The sequence below is a fragment of the Natator depressus genome, chromosome 1 (assembly GCF_965152275.1).
Source record: "Natator depressus isolate rNatDep1 chromosome 1, rNatDep2.hap1, whole genome shotgun sequence".
NCBI classification, from domain to species: domain Eukaryota; kingdom Metazoa; phylum Chordata; order Testudines; family Cheloniidae; genus Natator; species Natator depressus.
This window is the reverse complement of record NC_134234.1, coordinates 340,044,838-340,066,066: the sequence shown is the minus strand read 5'-3', so window position 1 is coordinate 340,066,066 and position 21,229 is coordinate 340,044,838. Positions and strand designations below refer to the sequence as shown.

Genomic DNA, 21,229 nt, shown 5'->3' with positions numbered 1-21,229 from the left:
CAGGACTGGTCACAGCATTTCAGTAGTGGTTGCACCAGTTCACAATGTGTAAAATGAGTATAATAATGCTACCTCCCAGTTTAACTTCACATTTAAGATACTATGGTGAGGGCATCGTAGAAAAATCCATGAGGCAATTAATTATGCTGTATTCAGTGCAGAGTTTGGATGGTGTGCACTCAATAATGCCTGGGGCCACATATTGAACAATGAGGATAAAAAGAAATATTGACTAGCTACCCATTCAGTGAGTACAGGCGTGCACTGATTGAAGCAGGGGTTGTATGGAGAAAGTATGTGATCGTGTAATTAAAGACTGTATCATAATGCATATGCACAATGGGGAAGAATTAAGGTTGCACAGGTAACCTTATGTCATAAATATAAAGGGAAGGGTAACCACCTTTCTGTATACAGTGCTATAAAATCCCTCCTGGCCAGAGGCAAAATCCTTTCACCTATAAAGGGTTAAGAAGCTAAGGTAACCCCGCTGGCACCTGACCCAAAATGGCCTATGAGAGGACAAGATTCTTTCAAATCTGGAGCAGGGGGGAACAAAGGGTTTGGTCCGTCTGTGTGATGCTTTTGCCGGGAACAGATTAGGAATGTAAGCCTTACAACTCCTGTAAAGTTAGTAAGTAATCTAGCTAGAAAATGCGTTAGATTTTCTTTTGTTTAATGGCTTGTAAAAAAAGCTGTGCTGGAGGGAATGTATTTTCCTGTGTTGATGTTTTTTTGTAACTTAAGGTTTTGCCTAGAGGGATTCTCTGTGTTTTGAATCTGATTAACCTGTAAGGCATTTGCCATCCTGATTTTACAGAGGTGATTCTTTTACCTTTTCTTTAATTAAAATTCTTCTTTTAAGAACCTGATTGATTGATTTTTCATTGTTCTTAAGATCCAAGCGTTTGGGTCTGTGTTCTCCTGTACCAGTTGGTGAGGATTATTATCAAGCCTTCCCCAGGAAAGGAGGTGTAGGGCTTGGGGAGGAATATTTTGGGGGAAGATGTCTCCAAGTGGTCTCTTTCCCTGTTCTTTGTTTAAAACGCTTGGTGGTGGCAGCATCCTGTTCAAGGGCAAGTTTGTACCTTGGGGAAGTTTTTAACCTAAGCTGGTAAGAATAAGCTTAGGGGGTCTTTCATGCAGGTCCCCACATCTCTACCCTAGAGTTCAGAGTGGGGAAAGAATCTTGACACCTTAATTCTGGTATTTCCTAACTTTTGAGTGCTTGACTTGTTCTTTTAACATGTTTTTTCTGGTATGTAATAAATAATTATAGTATAGCACGTGTGTGTGTGCATGTACAGTAGACATGCAACATTGATGTGTATTTATCGGTGTATTGAGGGGCTATTCCACATGAACAGTAGAGGAAATAAAAGCTATTATTAATTCAACCGTTACTCTGCTAGTCCATTAGTAGACAATGCAGTCATGTAATTTCCAATTGACAGCATGTTATAGCAAGCATCTTTTCTAGTCAGTATTCTCAGCACTAGCTACTGGTGAAATTATTCTAAGAAGTGGGGAGGATTTTTTTAAAATGACTTCATCTCTGGATTGTAAACAATTATATACATGAAATAAAATCCTGAGTGAATTCTGAAGGGAAGGTATTACACAGAAACACATGATATACTCAATCTAAGATGACAAATGTCTTCTTAGTAGCAGCTCATTTGATCACTCAAACGGCAATTAAAAAAATAGAACAAGTACACTTGGAATATTGTCTGTGTGTCAAAAATGCACCTTCATGCTTGAAAATTATAAAAAATTACAATCGATCCTTACAACTGTTGTGTTCATCTTTATTGATCAGGCACGAGAAAGATAAATTGCAGCCCAAATAAGATTATAGTAAATGTTAGCATCGTAAGGGACTATAGGTTGATAGAGGGCTATTCATCATTTCAAATAGTGACCTGTCCATGCTCACGCTATAGTCAGTGTACTGTCTAATCACATACCTATTGATTTTATCTACGTCCAAGAAACCTGGCTGCGACTGTCATTGGGCAGACAAGATTGCTTAAATGTAAAGAGGTCACTGGTGTGAAGACTATTCCGTTTTCATTTTCTTACTGATTTATTAAAAAATACGCTACCTCCAGTCATGTGCATGAAACCTCAATTCCCATACAAATGAATTATTAGGTCCGGATCACAGAAGCAGGAGTGCAGTAGACCACCATGCCCTCTGTGATCGGTTATGTGCTTTTGGCTGTGGTATGTGTTACACAATTTGTTATAATTTGTGGTGATGTTTTGACTTGAAATTTAATTTCACCCTTCTTCTGAGTTTAGTATTCTTTTCTTTGATTTTTGAAGAGCTCAAGTTAGTTTGTAATTTATTAGGAAAACCTTTAGAAGACACAGTGGCTCAGACTATGAAATGTCTATCTTTTTACCTTTCCAGAAAGAGTTGCTCTTTTAGTACTAAGTGAAATAAGTTTGTGGTTTCAGATCAGTCTCCAATACAGTAACCCGCTTTGTGGCTTTTCTTTTAACGTCATTTGGCACAGATAACACTTGCTCAGGAAAGCTCTTGTGACCAACTGATCATGAAGACCAAATCCGCTTTTGCATTCACAAAAGGATGATCCCTCAAGATCAAGGCTAAGGCCTTTACAGTACATTTTCGTAAACTGTTCTTGTTACAGTCTGTCCCAATTAAATAGTAGTGTCTTTCCCAAAAAAGAAAATCTAGAATGATAGTTTCCATGGACTGTGTTGTGGCTATCTAAATAGATTAAATGTTTTATGGATGCCATAGTAATTAACCTCGAATTGTAACTCTGTGTAAACAATTAAACTCGAGTTTTAAAAGTGCATATGTAAAAAAGTAGAATATGTGATAGTATGGTGTGGAATAAAGATTTCATTGGCATAATGGCATGATTTTTGTGATGCCACATTACTCAAGAGTGTCAATGCCCTAAATCAGGTCTAGCAAGTGCCAAACCCATTATAGCACACCACATCAAGTGCTCTGTATATGACCCACATGTTACAGAAAACTAGTTTAGGGAAGTTTTGAACAGTTTTGTATGACTGACTTCATTTTTTATTCTTCCTACTATGAAGCCAGGTGTCTCAGCTGATCTACCCTAAGTCCAGCTGTGCTGACATGGAGTTCAGATGAGCTCAGATCAAGCCATAAAAACCTCTTTAAAATTACAAAAAAGTACATTATCTAGACATAAAATGTCACAACTTGTTAGTCAACTGTCTTAGAATATTGTACATCCCACTGTGAAGCTCCAACATTTTCGGGTCTAGAAAAGTTTTTACTGCCCATGGGTTGAATCTTGCCTGTCTTGCATTTTGAAAGTGGTGATTGGTGGAGTCAGGGGGAGAGGCATTCCAGAATTTAGGGAAGATGGAAATACATTTCTGGAGAGACAAGATGGGTGAGCTAATTGTGACACTCTGTACCCCAAAGCAACACATTGACACCCCCATATTTACCATGGTGATGTAATTATGACATGTTTTGTACAAAGTATGCCTTGTAAGGTATCATTCTAAAAGCCTTGATCTGTTGATCATTGGATTACATGTGCTGTCATTGTATATGAAGTTATGAATATTGACTATGTACCAGTATTTCAAATGTGAGTGACACCCACAAGGTAGTTTACATCCAGTCTAGCCAGCACATTGTGAATGGACCATTCAAGTTGATGGCCCATTAAGTAACACCCAAAGGAGCAGAATTTTTGTTTTCTCACCCTGCTCCCAACTCCCTGGTAGTCCAGTCTGCTCCTAAAAGTGCTGCACAGCAACATCCTCAGTCTACTCATTCTGATAAAAAGGGCAAATTCCTGGATCTGTTGGGGAAAAAGGTCTTCTTATCATCCAGCCTCCAGTTCAGGTTAGCCAGTTACCAGGCACTAACGGTTACATTCAACTTCCTGAACTACACCAAGTTTGCAGAGTTCACTGACAGCCTTCCGCAGCAGGACAGAGCTAGTTTCCAAGGTCTGATAGATGCACATCAAGGTTCAGGAGTTACGAGCAATCTGGAGAGTGTGTGGGTCCTTTCTTCCATTCATCCACACTCACCATGTCTTGACCAGTACTCGAGGTTATCTGTGATCTGAGCTATGATACTGTTCATGGTCTGGAATCTGTCCTTCAAGACGGCCCTGATGAAATCCAGAGGTTGTGTGGGAGAGAAAACAGAATTTTTGGCACTTATGCTGATTCCCAGCGAGGAGAGGTGTAGCAACACAGAAGTTGATGAGTAGGCTTCCTGGTGGGACTTGCCAACAAGGAGCCAATTGTCGAGGCAGGGAAAGACAGTGAGACCACGATGTCAGACATGAGCTGCTACTGGCAAGAATATCTTAGTAAAGACTCTGGCTGCGGTTGCTATTCCAAAAGGGAATAAACCACCCCCATGAGTGACATAAATTATACTGACATAAGCACCAGTGTGGACAGTGCTGTGTTGGCGGGAGAGCTTCTCCCGCCAACATAGCTGCCACCACCAGTTAGGGGTGGATTAATTATGTTGATGGGAGAGCTCTCTCCCATTGGCTTAGAACAGCTACACTAGATATCTTACAGCGACTCAGCTACATTGGTGCAGCTATGCTGCTGTAAGCTCACTAGTGTAGAGATAGCCTTAGTCTTTCGCGGCTCTCAAGCTCCCGTCAAAAATAATGTTGATTCAGAGACTGAGATGTAGAGCTTGTTGCAGAGGGTGAAGGAAAGCGGGACTTCTGAACCCTCTGTCTCTTGCGTGGTAGTTCATAGGGCCTCTGATGGAAAAACTGCTTAGCCATATGCTTAGGTCTGAACAATGGGCGTTAAAACTTCCTCTTATGGGCAGGCCTGTGTATCTCCAGTGAGTGGAAGGTAGCTCTGGAGTCCTTCAGGGTATGCAGGGATTTATCCATCTTCTGACTGAAGGGAAGTGTGATTCATTGAAGGGAAGGTCCTTATTGGCATTCTGGACCTCCCTAAGGAACCACGATTCCCTGCACAGGACGATGGCAATAGCCATAGAGCTAGAGGATGTATCGGCAGCATTGACTGCAGGATTGTAAAGCTGTCTTGGCCTTGGGTACCTATGTTACCCCGTTCGCAAGACTCCTGGTGCTCCTGCCACAGGTTCTATGCAGAATCCAGCAGGACAGATCTGATCATCCCCTTTTGGCCTAGACAGTTTTGGTTTCCCAACCTCCTACATGTCTTCCCAACCATCAACCATCCTCCCAATGTTTCCTGAGCCAGTGGAATGGCAAGATCAAATACCCCGCTCTGTGTACGCTCCACCTCTGGGCTTGATATTTGGATGGGCATCGTCCTTAGAATGTTCATGCTCCACAGCCATGAAAGTCATCCTTTCTAGTAGTAGAACGGACTCTACTAGAAGATGTTACCTAGCTAAGTGGAAGCGCTTCTCTTCTTGGGCATGTCAAAGGGGCATTATCCCAGAAACTGCACATACTCCTCTCTTCTTGGATTATATCCTCTCTTTGAAGACATCAGACTCATCCATCAGCTCCTTGCAAGTCAACTTGGTGGCAATCAGTGCATGATATACACCTTCTCAGGCCTACGTGGACTTTGCACATCCATTGTCCAGTAGATTCTGGAAAGACCTAATCAGAATCTTTCCATCTTTTCAGAAGCCTACTCTCCAGTGTGACTTAAACATTGTTCTCTCAGTACTCACAAGGCCCTCCATTGAATTTTTAGCCTCTTGCTCCATGTCTCTCCTTTCCATGAAGGTCACTTTCCTTGTAGCCGTCAGCTCACCTAGAAGGATTGGTGAGCTTGGAGCAATGTTGGCAGAGCCTCCTTTATACTGTGTTCCAAAAGGAAAAGTTTTATTTGCATCTGTACCCTAAATTCATTCCTAAAGTAGTTTCCAAATTTCACCTTAACCAGTCGATTTACTTATTGTGTTCTTCCCAAAACCGCACGCTTCCACAGAGGAATTACGTTTCCACTCCCTTATGTTTGGCAGGACTTGGCCTTTTACCTGCAAAGAACAAAACCAATCAGGAAATCTCAGAGACTATTCATCACTACAGTAGAAAGAATCAGGGGGCATGCCATTTCCAACCAGAGAGCCTCCAAATGGATCTCTGGCTGCATTCTATTCTGTCAGCTATTGAACCTTCCCCTGGGGTAAGAGCTTATTCTGCCAGAGCACAAGCAACAACTGTGGCATCACTCAGAAGGTACTCCTCCTTGGCATCTGTAAAGCAGCCACGTGGATCTCTGTTCACATCTTTGCGAGACATTATGCTCTGGTGCAGGACTCCTCTGCTGATGCTTCCTTTGGGATGGCAGTCCTCCACTCAGCTCTACCATCTACATTTTTGCACTCTCATCCTACATAGGTACTGCATGTCAGTCACCCACAGTGGAATACAATAGGGACCATCGCTCAAAGAAAAAGGGGAGGTTTGAGATGTGTGGTCCCTATCTGTATTCCACTATCCACCCTCGTTCCCCTCTGCTTCAGATCCTATCTGATTTGCGGTAGAGAAGAAACTGGAGAGTCAGTCGGTCCACTCTGCCCTTTATCCCCTTGATCCCAGGCAAGAGGTGAACTAGGACTCATGTGCCAACCAACAGGCCCTACTTTTAAATTCTCTGAGACTGGGCACATGGTGTGCATGCATAACCCACAATGGAATACAGCTAAGGACCAAACTTCTCAAAGAACCTAAAGTTACAGGTCAGCAACCGCCCCATATCACTTGTTGGTGAAAGGGAAAAACTATCTAACAAAGGCAGCTTGATTTTAAAAAGATAAAATAGCAGCTGTTGGAAGTTACTCAAAGTCTGGACTATTAGAATAAGTTAGAAAGAAATGAACTGGTGAGCAAAGAGCCAGTTGGACAGTCAGAGGATGAGTGGTTAATTTATAACATAACTGCAATTTATGACATGAATATCACCTCCACATAAAGTCTGAGTGTACACAAGTGTAAATACATACACACGCAACAATAAGGATTCCATTTATGGATTATCCAATCATGTAAAAATTATGAATCCCTCAATGATGGCAACAGCCTCCTGATTTATGTTCCAGTCATCCTCCCCTTCCAGTTCTTCCTTAAAACCAGTTTTTTATGCAGCCTTCCTACTATACAAAGAATTAGCACTGGTTCAGAATTTTTTGACTAAAAGCTTTTTCATCAGAAAATGCAGATTTGTTGAAACTGAAACTTTTTGGGGGGAAAGAGTCAGTTTCTACTAATTTTTTAACATGAAAAAATTGAGGAAGTTGCTAAATTGTTAATACATTTTGTTTCAACATTTTCTAAATAAAAATTTCCAGTTTTACAACTTGAAAGAGGCTTTTGTTTAGAAATTTAAACTACCGTAAAGTCAAAACTGAAATGAGACATTTTGACCCGAACTAAATTTTTTTGGATTTTTGGTTTGTGACCGTTTTTGAAATTTTGACTTGTCATCCCAAGTCGGGATGGAAACATTTTTCTATATAGAATATTTTCTCTGGATAAGAAAACTCTCCATTCTAGCTCTGCAGTGAACTGCTCACCAATAATGCTTCTGCTTCGTCTTATACTTTAACAGTTATCCCACCTTTTGTTTGTCAGGATTATACTGAAAGATGTTCAGTGCAGGGACCTGGGTTCTTTATACGTTCTGTAGAGTGCCAGGAATGTTTTCACCACTGTAAATATTCGTTAGGTCATAACGTTTTCTCCTCTCTTTTCAGAGTGCACAGTTCTACAAAGTAACCACGGAGCAATACCAACAAGCTGTCAAAGAAGTGGAAGCTAGGTTCAAGTAAGACTCCCCCTCCGCCCCCCGATACTTTTTGAGTATGTGAATATGATGAAGTTGTGTTCATATTAAAATAGGAAAAAATTTCTCCACCTGACCTAGCAGCCTGTGCTTGGAAGGTGGCAAATGAAATATATTTTTGCAGGACTGGTTATTGAAATGAAAGAATTTTGGTGAAATCTGGTAGTCAGCCCATATTGTATTATGTACCTTGACGGCACAGTTAGTAGTATATTAATTTATTTACACCTGATTCTATTTAAGAATGCTTTGAAAAACTGTACTCCTTAAACATGCATCTTCGTTAATGTAATACCAGAACTTGGGTGCCAACCTTGCATTTCAGTAGTAGTCATCCCATTCTTGTTTAGCATAAAAGGTATTTAAATCAGTGATTTAACTTTGCCTGTAATAGCGAAGGTCAGGTTGAATTATTATTAGACCTGAGGATGGTTAAATGAAGATGCAGTAATTGATGGACCAAAGAGACTCTGACCCTTAGCTTTGGACTTCCAGTTTCTGCCAATTCTTCCATTAAGCAGAAAGTGCCATTCATCATTTTTGTATGAGTATGAAAATAACCTTTTACAACCCTTTACTCTCACCATCTACCAATAGATACTGGAGACAAAAATTATGGAATTGTGGCCATATTTTGGGTGGAGGTGTGGAAGCCTATGTAGAGCTCTGATACCCTGCCCCCGACTACGTCTGGTTTATAGTAGCTTAATAAAATGATAAAAGTCTTTAACAACTTTAATATAAAATTACTACATGTTTCAGTGGTTGGATCGGTTTGCCATTTCATTGTGTATTCATCTACATATTATTTGAGAATCTCTCTTTAGTTTAGTGTTATGTTAATTTAGTGCTGGTTAAAGGTACCAGGCTTGCAGCCTTATGGACTGAACATTTCTGACCATCGAACAAGTATTGATTGAACTACACAATGACACTGTGCTTCAACCTTGATCTGGAGGGACTGCAAGTAGGAGTGAGAAGATGGTTTGGTTGCTATTGCTCATTCAGTTGTTCCTTCCCTCCCTCCCTCCCTTTCCATCTATGGGGCTAATTAATTTTATCAACATCGTTGAATTTGAAACATCTAATTAGCACCCTCCTTCCTTTCTTTAATTAAAAAAATATATATTTTTCTTAGCGTATGCGCAACATGACACATGACCAGGATTCATTACCGAATTTGGTCCGCTGGCTGGATCATTAGCTTTTCTGGCCCAGGCCATGTACTGATGGAGAGCGCAACATGAATGCTGATCCATGTTAGTAGATATGAAATAAGGGAAATAATAGTTTGGTAGGTGGTAGTAGCTATTGTGACTTATGTCCAGTGACTTCATTTGCAGAGTTGGGAGGCCTGCCGTGTTCCAGCCCCCAACAATTTCCAAAATCAGTCAAGTACTGCCTGGCTCTTCCAGGTGTTTACAGGCCTGGCCTAAACAGCAGGGTTCTAGGTGTAGTACCTAACATCACACAACATAAAATCATCTGGGAAGTTTAAAAACCAGTTGTGAAAAGCATTCCATTCAGTCCTCTTTTAACCAGAAAAATAGTTGTGCAAAGGGGATATGGGGAATGGGATTGTGAAATCCTCAGACTTGTTGAGACTTCCTCCTTCTGATTGTCAACAGAGACATGAATGACCATTGAAGGAAAATAATTTCAGGGAAGTTTGGCCTGCATGTGCAAGTAAGGAAGCATAACAGGTGAACTGATGTTATATCTAGGATCAAAAAAATTGGGTTTGTTTAGTCTGGAGAAGAGTAGACTGAGAGGGGACATGGTAACAGTTTTCAAGTACATAAAAGGTTGTTAAAAGGAGGAGGGAGAATTGTTCTTCTTAACCTCTGAGGATAGGACAAGAAGCAATGGGTTTAAATGGCAGCAAGGGAGGTTTAGGTTGGACATTAGGAAAAACTTCCTAACTGTCAGGGTGGTTAAGCACTGGAATAAATTGCCTAGGGAGGTTGTGGAATCTCAGTCATTGGAGATTTTTAAGAGCAGGTTAGACAAACACCTGTCAGGAATGGTCTAGATCAGGGGTTTCAAACTCAAATGACCACAAGGGCAACATGAGGACTAGTACATTTGCCCGAGGGCTGCACCACTGACCACCCCCACCCCACGCTGCCCTGGCTCCGCCCCCACTCCGCCCCTTCTGTGAGGCCCCACCCCTTCCCTGCCCCATTCCAACCCCTTCCCTGAAATTCCCACCCCAACTCTGCCCCCTCCTTGCCCCCAGGGGGTGCAGGAGGGGTGCGGCAGGGGGCTCAGGGCAGGGGGTTGGGGTGCAGGAGGGGTGCGGCAAGGGGCTCAGGGCAGGGGGTTGGGGTGCAGGAGGGGTGTGGCAGGGGGCTCAGGGCAGGGGGTTGGGGTGCAGGAGGGGTGTGGCAGGGGGCTCAGGGCAGGGGGCTTAGGGCAGGGGGTTGGGGTGCAGGAGGGGTGCGGCAGGGGACTCAGGGCAGGGGGTTGGGGTGCGGCAGGGGGTTTAGGGCAGGGGGTTGGGGTGCAGGAGAGGTTCAGGGGGTGGGTCCGGCCCGGCGCGCACTGGGGGCAGGGCAGGCTCCCTGTCTGCCTGCCCTGCCCCCGTGCCGCTCCGGAAAGCTGGCGGGGGGGGAGGGCACAGGGGTCTGTGTGTTGTGCTGGCCGCTCTTCCAGGTACATCCCCTGAGGCTCCCATTGGCCGGGAATGGGGGAACACACAGACCCCTGTGGCACCCCCCGCAGGTTCCAGCCACTTCCCGGAGCTGTGCGGGGGAAGGGCAGGCAGGCAGCCAGGGAGGGAGCCTGCTCTGCCCCCGGTGCGTGCCAGGCCGGAGCCACTCTAGGTAAATGCTGCGGGGGGCCGTGAGGAGCTGGCGGGCCGCATTCGGCCCGCGGGCTGCATGTTTGAGACCCCTGGTCTAGATAATACTTAGTCCTTCAATGGGTGCAGGGGATTGGACTAGATGACCTCTTGAGGTCCCTTCCAGTCCCATGATTCGTGGATTAGATCCTTAGGGTATGTCTACAATGCAGTTAAAAACCTGCAGCTGACCTGTGTCAGCTGACTCAAGCTAAGGGGCTGTTTAATTATGGTGTAGACATTCAGGCCTGGGCTGGAGCACAGACTTGAGGACCCTGTGAGGTTGGAGGGTCCCAGAGTTTGGGATGAAGCCCAAGCCTGAAAGTCTACACCACAATTAAACAGCCCTTTAGCCTGAGCTCTGTGAGCCCTTGTCAGCTGGTGTGGGCCAATCGTGGGTGTCTAACTGCAGTGTAGATATACCCTCAGACTATATCTTCCATTGTTGTTTGCAGTGTTGTTGTAGCCGTGTTGGTCCCAGGATATGAGGGAGACAAGATGGGTGAAGTAATTTTGACCAGTCAAAGATATTATCTCACCTTCCTTGTCTCCCGTAAACACTTTTGAAGCCAGTTGTTTCCTGTTTACGGTCATCCATAGATGACCAAGTCCCCAAGTGCACCTTGGCAAACTCGTCCGTCTTGTCAGCAGTTTCTGATAGTTGTACTCAAATACACTTTGGCAACAGACTGTAAAAATAGACCTGGGTGAGAAATGGCTTTCTTGTCATTGAACATTAAAACGTTCCCTGTTACCCACTGGGATGATACCAAGACCTCTTGAAAATTTTAGCAAAAAAACTAGAAAGATTGATTCACCCCAGAATAGCCAATAGGCTGATGGCTAGGGCACTTTATGTGGAGGACACCGGGGATGTGGAGGAGACAAGGTCTGGGGTGAGGGGGGCAGGGTGACTCTATCTCTTGACAAAATTATATCCTTAATTTTAAGCATGAGAGTAGTCTCCTTGAAATCCATGCTAATAATAAATACAGAGGGCCAAATACAAGGGTGTTTTTTAAAAAGGGGAGGTTTGTATCCCAATCCTGTTTTATCCAAGGCTATGGCTACACTGCAAAGCTTACAGTGGTGCAGCTATGCTGCTAATGCAGACACTCTAAGCCAACAGGAGATTTTAGGAGAGAGGACCGAAGCCTGACCCCACTCGAACCCCACCCCCTGGGTCGGGGGGGCCAAGCCTGAAGCCCAAGGGCTTCAGTCCAAGGCAGGGGGCCTGTAACCTGAGCCCCGATGCCCAGGGCTGAAGCCCCGGGTGATGGGGCCCAGGCTTTGGCTTTGGCCCCAGCAAGTCTAAGCCAGCCCTGGTGACCCCATTAAAATGACTTAGGGGTCCCGACCCACAGTTTGAGAACCACTGACTTATACCAACCTACGCTGTAGTGTGTATGTAAGCTAAGATGCCAGCGTTTGTTGGGGTAGCCTGATTAGTGGTTCCAGATATGGTTCATTGCTGTATAGAGGCAGAAAAGACTAGAAGAAAAGGTATTTGGAAGTACATTTATAAATTCAGATATGTTTCATAATTAGCAAAAATAGTGAGGGACACTTGGGATGCAAATGGATTTTATTACCCCATATTTCACATTTTCCTTCATGTAAAAGTCTCTTTTTAAAACTGTAAATTTCCATGCTCTTGTGGGGTTAAACTAAATGAATGCTATTTTAACACTGTCTTTGGTGTGGGGTTTGATACATAAATTATGAATGATTTAGTGAAACCTAAAGATGATGCTCTTTTGGTATCACCAGCCGCTTCTTGTGTCAGTGTAATTGAATGTAAGGATGGAGGACAGGGTTTCAAGCAATAATGTTTAAAGAGCTTGTTTAATTGGCTGTAAAAGAAGAATTAAATAAGGTTGAACTGCTAAATTTATAATTCCGTTAAATGTGTAAACCAATGTGCTGCATGTTAGTATGATTTCAAGTTGAAAGTGTGAAATTAATAGCACTAATTGTGGTATTGTTACGAAGCTGCTCCACTAATCATTTTAAACATGTCCCGAATTTTAGGAAGTTTCATCCAGATAGCTTAGAATTCTGTTTCAACTTTTAAATTAAAATGTATTTCAGGAGTTTGAAATAACTATCTACCTATCTTTCTTGCATTTTCCTTACCTTCCTCCCTTCAGTCCTTGAAATTATGTCATTTGTGGCTTCAGTGGGCTTTATGCACAATTCACTCGTTAAGGGGAGAAGACTAAATACCCTATATAGACTTGTATCAGAGAACTCATAGATCCTCTGTATTTTGTCTGCACTATTTATTGATGCCTGCTTATTATCTACTTCAGTGCTGCATGAATTAGTGTGATATTCCAAATGTGCATGATAAATGTTTTATCTCTTTAAGGCCCAGATTCACATTGATCAAATTCTAAATCATCAAATGGTTTATCTCTCTAAGACACTAATTCACATTGATCAAATTCTAAATGATCAGGTTCAGTCAGTTCCTGCAGTACACAAATTATATTAAAACAACATTACTAGAGCATGCTGCCTTTTCTAATGTAGGAGTTATGTTACCAGCAGTTACATTATAACCAGAATTATTATATTATGAAGATGTCTCCCTCATAATTAGAAGTATACACAAGAAGAAAAGAATGCAATATTACAGGATGAGCAGGGCTTTGGGTGAGGATTTGGGCTTTTACTGACTAATTAAATTTTGCATCTGTATGGGTTTTTCCTTTAATTTGGAGGGCTGGTAGCAGGAAATTTGGCAGCTGTAGTGGTGACATTTTATTCCCCCATGGTCTTCAGAGCCAAGTAACATCTTGATTATTCAGTTAGGGATAAAATAATTGTAGAGGCCAAATTCTACCTAAAATAAATGTTGTTACCTTCACCTCTGTGGGTTTTTTACTTCATTTGGTGGATTTCAGCTTTAACAGCTGTGCATTAGTGCATTTTTACAAACTGTATCATTGCCCCTCACCGGTTCCATTTCTACCCATACCACAAAACTACCTTGCTAGTACTGCTGCTGTTTTGGAGAGAACTTTTCCATAGTCGTTGGGGGACTTTGCCAGGAAATGCAAGCTGTGAGGTACTGATGAAATCCAGGTGCCCTCTGGGAATTAGGTCACGCTGTTGTGGACTGTCCAGGTGGTGTTGCTGCAGAGCAAAACAAAGGTAAGCCTCTTTCCAGGAACGAAGAATGTCACTTCAGTGCTCCAAAACTCCCAGTGCCTTTGAGGGAGCCAAATTCTGGGCCTCCTGCTTTGTAACACTGTTTTTCTGTCTCTGTTTATAGAGTGCCAAACACTCCGACATCTAGACACCAGTATAAAATTAAGGTACACAGATAGTTTTTAGCCATAGGTATGTGTACATTGCACAATTTTTTCAGTGGCATATAGAGAGCATAACCTCATAGCCCCCTAGCACAGATCTAAATAGCAGTGTCTCAGACAAGTAGAGTAAAGACATACCTGAAGGGGGTGGGTATGTCTGAGAGTCCATTCCATACACTTACTCTCTCTCTCTAGTTGCCTAAGCTGTGCCTCCCTGTCTATGCTGCTATTTTTAACAGTGTCCCTCTGCCTCCCTGCTTCTGGAGCCTTTTCCTGTCTCATGAAAAGACTCCCCAAGTGGGGAATGGCGCTTGCAGGGGGGAGGTGGCAAGGAAAGGCTTGGGCAGCTCCCCACTGTGGAGCCTCTCTTCATCTCAGGGAACGACTTCCATAATGGGGAAAGGCTCGGGCAGCTCTCCATTGCTGGAGCCCTTCCTCGCAGCAGGGAAAGACTCCGGCAGCTCGGGGTGCAGCAGGGAAAGGCTCCACCAACTCTCTGCTGCTAAACCCTTCCCCTGCTTCAGGGAAAGATTCCGGCAGGGGAAAAGGGTGTGTTGCTTTCACTGCAGCATGTAGCTATACATACACTATATGCTGCCCCCAGTGATGTGTAGGGTAGATGTGGCCATAGAGGCCTCTATGTACCACTCAGTTTGGCCTACTGATGGATGTTGTTGGTGGATTTTGTTTGTTTTTCTCCTCTCACTGTGAGGTTGCCTGTATGTTGTTGAGCCCTACAATTGTGGGGATTGCCTCTGGCTCTTGTGATTGATCTAACTTTATGCTAGAGGGAATGCACAATGTTTTTAGTAAGACCTCTCAGCTTATTCTGATCTCTTTTCGCAGTGAGTTCACTGTAGTGGCTAGTTTAGAACCTTCCTCTAAATATTCTTTCTATGTGGGACCTGATAGCTTCACCTGATCCTAGATAACTTCCACAGCTCTGATGGGAGACATGATATATATATATATATATATATATATATATATATATATATATATATATATATATATATATATATATATATATATATATATATATATATGATAGCCAGGCATCTGCCTGTTCAGGGCCTTGAAGATTAGAACTTTGGATCCATAATTGGATGGGAGAACCAGAGGGCGTGGCAGAGGATAATAATGAGGTATTCCTCCAACTGGCAACTAGTGTGCTGTGAAATTTAATTTATTCATGTTTGTAAAACACTTTCAGGTCCCTGTCTGGAAGGTGAATTTAGGAGCACAGATTGCTTTTGATCATTTATGGTCAATTGTACATACGCCAGGAAGGAGATCTGCTCAATTTATTGAATCATCTTTACTTAACTTGTTGACCTAAAGAAAGTACTACAGTAAAAGTTTAGGAAGAGGTTATTGTCAACTTGTCCTTTGTCTAAATGAACAAGGAAGAAAACAGACCTTGAAATATTATTGCCCGATCCTAAAGCAATGGTGTTAACTTTCTGTACTTTAAAAGTGCAGTGCAGAGAGAAAGGATGGTCTTGTGGTTGAAGCACTGGACAGGGCTGAGGAGATCTGGGTTTAGTTCCCTGCTCTATCACCAGTGTAGTCTCGGGTGAGTCACTTAATCATCCTGTGCCTCAGCGTCCCCATCTGAAAAATGGGTTTTACAAGGGTTTTATGAAGATGAATTCAGTAGTCTTCTTGGTGAACTTATAGACTCCATAGATGGGGAGCTCATCAAAATACCTTAGCTTGCGCTGTTGCCTGTGTTTAGACACATTTATGGATAAACAGCTTCAATCTTCCATGCTTTCACCTTTCATGAGCATTAATTCACTTTTAAAATAATATGTAGTATTTACTGAATCCCAGCAAAAATACCACATAGTGTCTTTGAATAACTGAAAACTGAAAAATATTTGGAAAAAGTGGGCCAGATTCTGCAGCCCTTCACTGAGCTGAACTCCCACTGACTTCTTTGGAAGCCCTGCTTGGCAGAGGTCATTGGAATCTAAAAAAAAAAATTGAGGAACCTAGCTTCTTCCTCTTATAAAGGTAGCACGGAACTTATTAGTGCTGTATTAGCACTTAGTCATTTTATTTTTACTTGCCCCTGGTAAAATATTAGACAATACTATTCTTAAAACCCCACATGTGTAAGTGCCGTGCAAATATTAAGTAATTCTCACAGTACGTCTAAGGGTAAATGGTAGCATGCACATTTTACATTACTTCTACATGACATTTAATTTTCCAACACTGAGGCACAGAGGTTGGACTCACTCCAGGTTATTCAATAAGTTAGTGGTAAAGTTTACTCCTGAGGGAATTCTGCGTCACTGCGCAAGCGGAGAATGAATGTCCTCCACAGATTTTATTCTTTCTCTGCAGAAAAACTGATTCATGCACTCCTCCCAAGCAGTGGTCGGGGGTGGAGGGAGGAACGCATGTCTGTTTCGGGCATCGGGAGCAGCCGGGGGAGATGTAAATCACTGCATCGGGAGGCAGGGCTGGGGACGCCACAGCCGGTGGCTCCTACCCTGTGCTGGGCTCCAGCTGCTAGTCCCAGCTGAGCTGGATGGGGCCAGGACTTCCTCTTCCCCTGCATGGGCTGCTCCCAGGGCGAGGTCAGACCCATCCCCTGGAACCTCCTTCAGCTGCAGGAAGGTCCGCACCCCCACCACCCCCCACTTCCTACCTCTACTGCTCCCCAGCCATGGGGGGAGAGTCACTGTATGAGGAGCTGTCCCCCAATCTTCCAGACCCCCCACACACCCAGACCCCCCTCCCCTCCCACTGAGCCCCACCCCCTGCACTTGGACACCCATCTCCGCACCCAGCCCAACCCCGCCGAGCCTCCTGCACCTGGACCCCCACTGCACTGAGTCCCAACCAGCTGCACCCAGACCCCCACCTGACTAAGCCCCACTTCTCCAGCACCCAAACCCCTGCTGCTGAGCACCCTGCACCTAGACTCCCCTGCCGAGCCCCATCTCCCCCACACCCAGACCACCCCTGCTGAGTCTACCACCTTCACCTGGACCACTCCGCAGAACTCCCCAATGAGCCCCCATGCATCCAGATTCCCCCCTGCCCCCAGACCCCCTACTGAGCCACCAGCACCCAGATTGCCCCACACAGAACCCTCTCACCCCACACCTGGATTTCCGTACAATAAGCCCCTGCACACTTGTATCCTGTTGGGTTGAGCCTGCCTGCCCTACACCTGGATCACGGGGGCAGGGCTGGGCGTGTATGCATGCAAGACTCTGTCCCTTGCTGTGGAGCCATATGGATGTGCTAATATGCCTACTAAGGAATCTATTTGTCAAAAAACAGTTCCTGAATCTTTTTTTGTTGTCTGTATTATTACAGACATACTTGCTGACAAGTATTTTGTAATAAATTACCAAAATATTTGAAAATGGTCTGATTATATTATGTTACTTTGACAAATAAAATATGCATAATTTGTAATGTTTTGGTGCAGAATTCCCTCAGGACTAAAAGTTGCAATTAAATTCTGGATTTCAGTGTTCTGAAAATAATTCCATACTGAAATCATGTTCAACCCTAGTGGGAACCTTAGGGGGGAACATGGCACGATTTATAGCACTACCTACACATCATGAATGAGGGACTCTTGTTGTTTGGATAACAAGTTATGCTAGAGGGAATGCGCAGTGTTGTTGTTGTTTGCCTTACTGTAGTGCTTAAGAGCCCTAGTAAATGGACTGGATCCCATTTTGCCAGGCACTGTACAAACACAGAACAAAAAGACAGTCACTGCTGCAAAGAGCTTGCAATTTAAGTAAAAGCCAAGAGACAGCAGATGGATGCTGACAGATGGCAGGTCTGCAACAGGGCTGGCCCGACCATATAGGCAAACAAGGCGGTCACCATGGGCACCAGGCTTTAAGGGGTGCCAAATTAGACGGAAATTAATTTTTTTTATACAGAATAATTGTGTTAGTATTAATGAAAAGTAAAAAATAAAAATAAAAAAAAATCTATTTTTATGTTTACATTGTTCACTTCCAATGCCAAGTAAATAATTTAAAAGTTCATTCTAGACGTCTCATTTTTCTCTACATTGAATGTGCGGGGGGGAGGCAGCGGGGATGCCAAAGTCATAGTTCGCCTACGGCATCAAAAACCCTCGGGCTGGCCCTGGTAAATAACGAAACAATGATTAAACTCAGGTCTACCATGCTCACCAATATTGTAAGTGGTATTATGTAGTCTGTGTATGATGTCTAGAGGGACACAATTTGAACAGAGTTTCAACATGTCTGAGTCCGAAACATTATTTGTTGCCTCTGCTTTGCAGAAGCTCCACTCAACATATTAAACCTATGAAACAATGATCACTTCATCTATGACAATTTTAGTTTTTCCTACAGCAGTATAGACATTCAACTTTCTTGCTTTGATCAATACAATCCATTAGGAATGTAGAATACCCAACCAAGCTGTATGAAATATTAATTATGTACATTTTAGGTAGGAGTAGATTCATTTTGAATGAAGTGGAAGCGGAGGATTTTAGAGAAGAATCTGTGATTTCTTCATGTGCTGTAATTTAAGCACAGAATCATGTTAGTTTGCATGTAAATGTTAAGTATTTTGTTGAGATGCTCAACAAATATAACTTGAGTGTTGAGAACTATGTCTGTAGACCAACAAATAAGGTTTCAATGGGTTTATGGTAGGTCTACTCACCTATTTATTCATTTTTTAAACCAGTACTATAATAAACCTGTTCATTAAGAGAACTAAGCCATGTCTTGTATGTCTTTTTCTCCTTCCCCTTGTATAAACCTTAGGTAAATTAAAGATGCTCCCCTCAAGTAATCACCAGTTTTTCACTTAACTTGGCATTTGCATGTGAGATTTTAAAAAAGCTTTTCTTTAAAACTTGAACAAGTCAGTAGTTAGAAACTTCTTTTTGTTGACATTAACTTATGATTTCATTAAAATAGGAAAAATACAGATTTTTCTGGAAGGTAATTTGATGGAATAACCCTTCAGAATGAGCATAGGAAGAAGACATCTATTTAGATAATGTACTAGTGCAGCTTGTATCTTTTCCCATCATCACATGTTAACGTGGATGGACACACACTTGTGTTAAAATGCCTCCAGCCTCCCATATCTCCTCACATGGACACGTTAAGTAATTTTATAGACTTCCTTATGAAATCAAGTGAGTGAAACACTTCCTTCACGCTTCAGTGGCCAACAGTTAAATTGGCATGGTACTTATTTTTGTGTAATGGTAATCAACCAAGTCCCCTGAAAATTGATAGATGTGCTCATTAAGGGATGCTCTTGCTGCTGGCTGCAGTTTCATGAGTGACCCACAACCAATATGAACTGCTGGTTCTTAGTGTAGCTGGCAAATAAACTCTGCAGTGATGCATCTGGCTTCACAATCCCTTTCAAGGACTAAAGCCTCTTGTTTAAATGTGTTAAACATGCTTTGTTGGGAATTAACATAAGCACAAGTCAACCCTTTCCCAATTACAGTATTAAAACAAAGGGAGGCTAAAAAATGCAGTCTTTTTTGATGCATTTGTTCTGTTTCTTTAATCTTGTGTTGCTAAGATTTACAAATTCTTTTTTTATTGCATCTGAGCCATCTGTAGATTGAAAATCTACAAATCTCACTGCCCCCGCATTTGAGCATGTACCAGCAAACCTGTTTGCATGAGAGGGAACACATTTTGCACAGTTGATGGTATGTTTTTTTAAAGTAGCATACACCTGTTTCTGGTTACAGGGTGAAGAATGAATTGCCAATTACCTCAACATGTTAGAACATGACACTTCATATTGTAGGAGTTTGTGCTATCTGTTTACCCATGGCCTCCAACTATGAAACCATCCGTTCTGAAAAGGGGTTGGAAAGAAATCAGTCCTTGATCAATTGCTAATATTATTTGTGCATGTGCAAGCTGCAGGAAGGGAGGTCAGTCCACTAACCTTTGTTTTCCCAGCAGAGCTCTTGAACAAGATGAAGTGATCAAAGCAGGATGCCAGTACATCATCACAATCTCATTACTTTGCAAGCTGCATGCACAGATGCTGCTGTTGCTGCATCAGGCGTCACTGATTTACATTCATAACACCTCCATTATAGCTCATTTGCTGCTAGTTGTAATTAACCAGTTCTTTTCTTTTTTTGCAGTAGTGTTGATCTAATACTTGAGCTGCAAAATGAGTGAAGAAAATAGACTGCAGTCACTCCGTATAGAATCGAGCTAAGTGCAATCACTGTTGTCAAACAGAAGTGTGCATTAAACAGTTTGGAAACGGCTAACACCAAATACTCACTTTATTGCAAAGTGCTGTTATATTCAGAAAATGGATTGTGTAAAAAATAGTATTGTGAGGATCCATGTAGTATTTAGGTTCCCTCACTGGCTTCTAGTTCAAATTGGACTAGGTCATAAGTCAAAAGTTGTTTAGATTTTCTTGTTTTGGTAGGGGGGATTTTGTTTGGGGTTTGGGTTGTTTTTTTTTTTTTTAATTACCAGCATTACAAGTTCCACATGTGACCTGCAAATCAAGCTGAGTTCTTTCTGCCTGTTCCATCATCACCAGTCATAAAGATTCACTAGGTAGAATTTAGCATCTGGTAGTTATGTTGATGATGCATGAACCAAAATAGAATCTAGCTCAAAATAGAATCTCCCTTAACTGTGTGAGTTCTGAAGGATTAATTGGAGTGAGGAATTGTTTTTTCACTGTAGGAAGCTGATGTGATTCGAAGTTACCCAGGGGGAGGGGAACAGTGTCATTTTAAGCAGCTACTTTTCTGAGCATAGGTTCATTTTTAAGTGCAGTGCAGCTTTGTGTGTCCATATGGAAACACAATGGACTCTAGAATTCAAAGTGCCATAGGGAACCCACTGATGGACCTTAGTTAATAACCAAGTGCTGAATACTCTTTGGCAATCTAGCCCTAGATTCTTCAGCAAGACACTCTGTGGCAGCAGACTGAAAATTCTGTTGCAGCTTCATTTAAATTAGGAAAATGTATAATGCAACCAGAACAATAGTCCTGGTGTTATTAATTTTGAAACTAAATTCAAGTTAGTTTATGTTGTCCCCACATTTTCATTTTTAAGTATGTTGCAGATGTTTGTATTGACAATACAACTGCCTTGTAGGTGGCTGGGGGGTGGGGGTGATGCTGGAGGGATTAGCAACTGGCCTGGAAACTGTTGGGACTTTTAGCACCTGTGGAGGTGTGGGGAAGTAGTTTGGGATTGTCATCTTTAGATTTCAGTTT

General features: G+C 42.6%; 1 protein-coding gene across 4 annotated transcripts in view; it reads left to right on the top strand.

The window, feature by feature from the left end:
- The window catches only part of CHCHD3 (coiled-coil-helix-coiled-coil-helix domain containing 3), a 243,659-nt gene that overhangs the window by 186,164 nt on the left and 36,266 nt on the right, over positions 1 to 21,229 (top strand). For all 4 annotated transcript variants that reach the window (XM_074942703.1, XM_074942702.1, XM_074942706.1 and 1 more), the window contains one exon: positions 7,718 to 7,788. In XM_074942703.1, the coding sequence (XP_074798804.1) occupies positions 7,718 to 7,788 (71 nt within the window). The remainder of the gene's footprint in view (positions 1 to 7,717; positions 7,789 to 21,229) is intronic.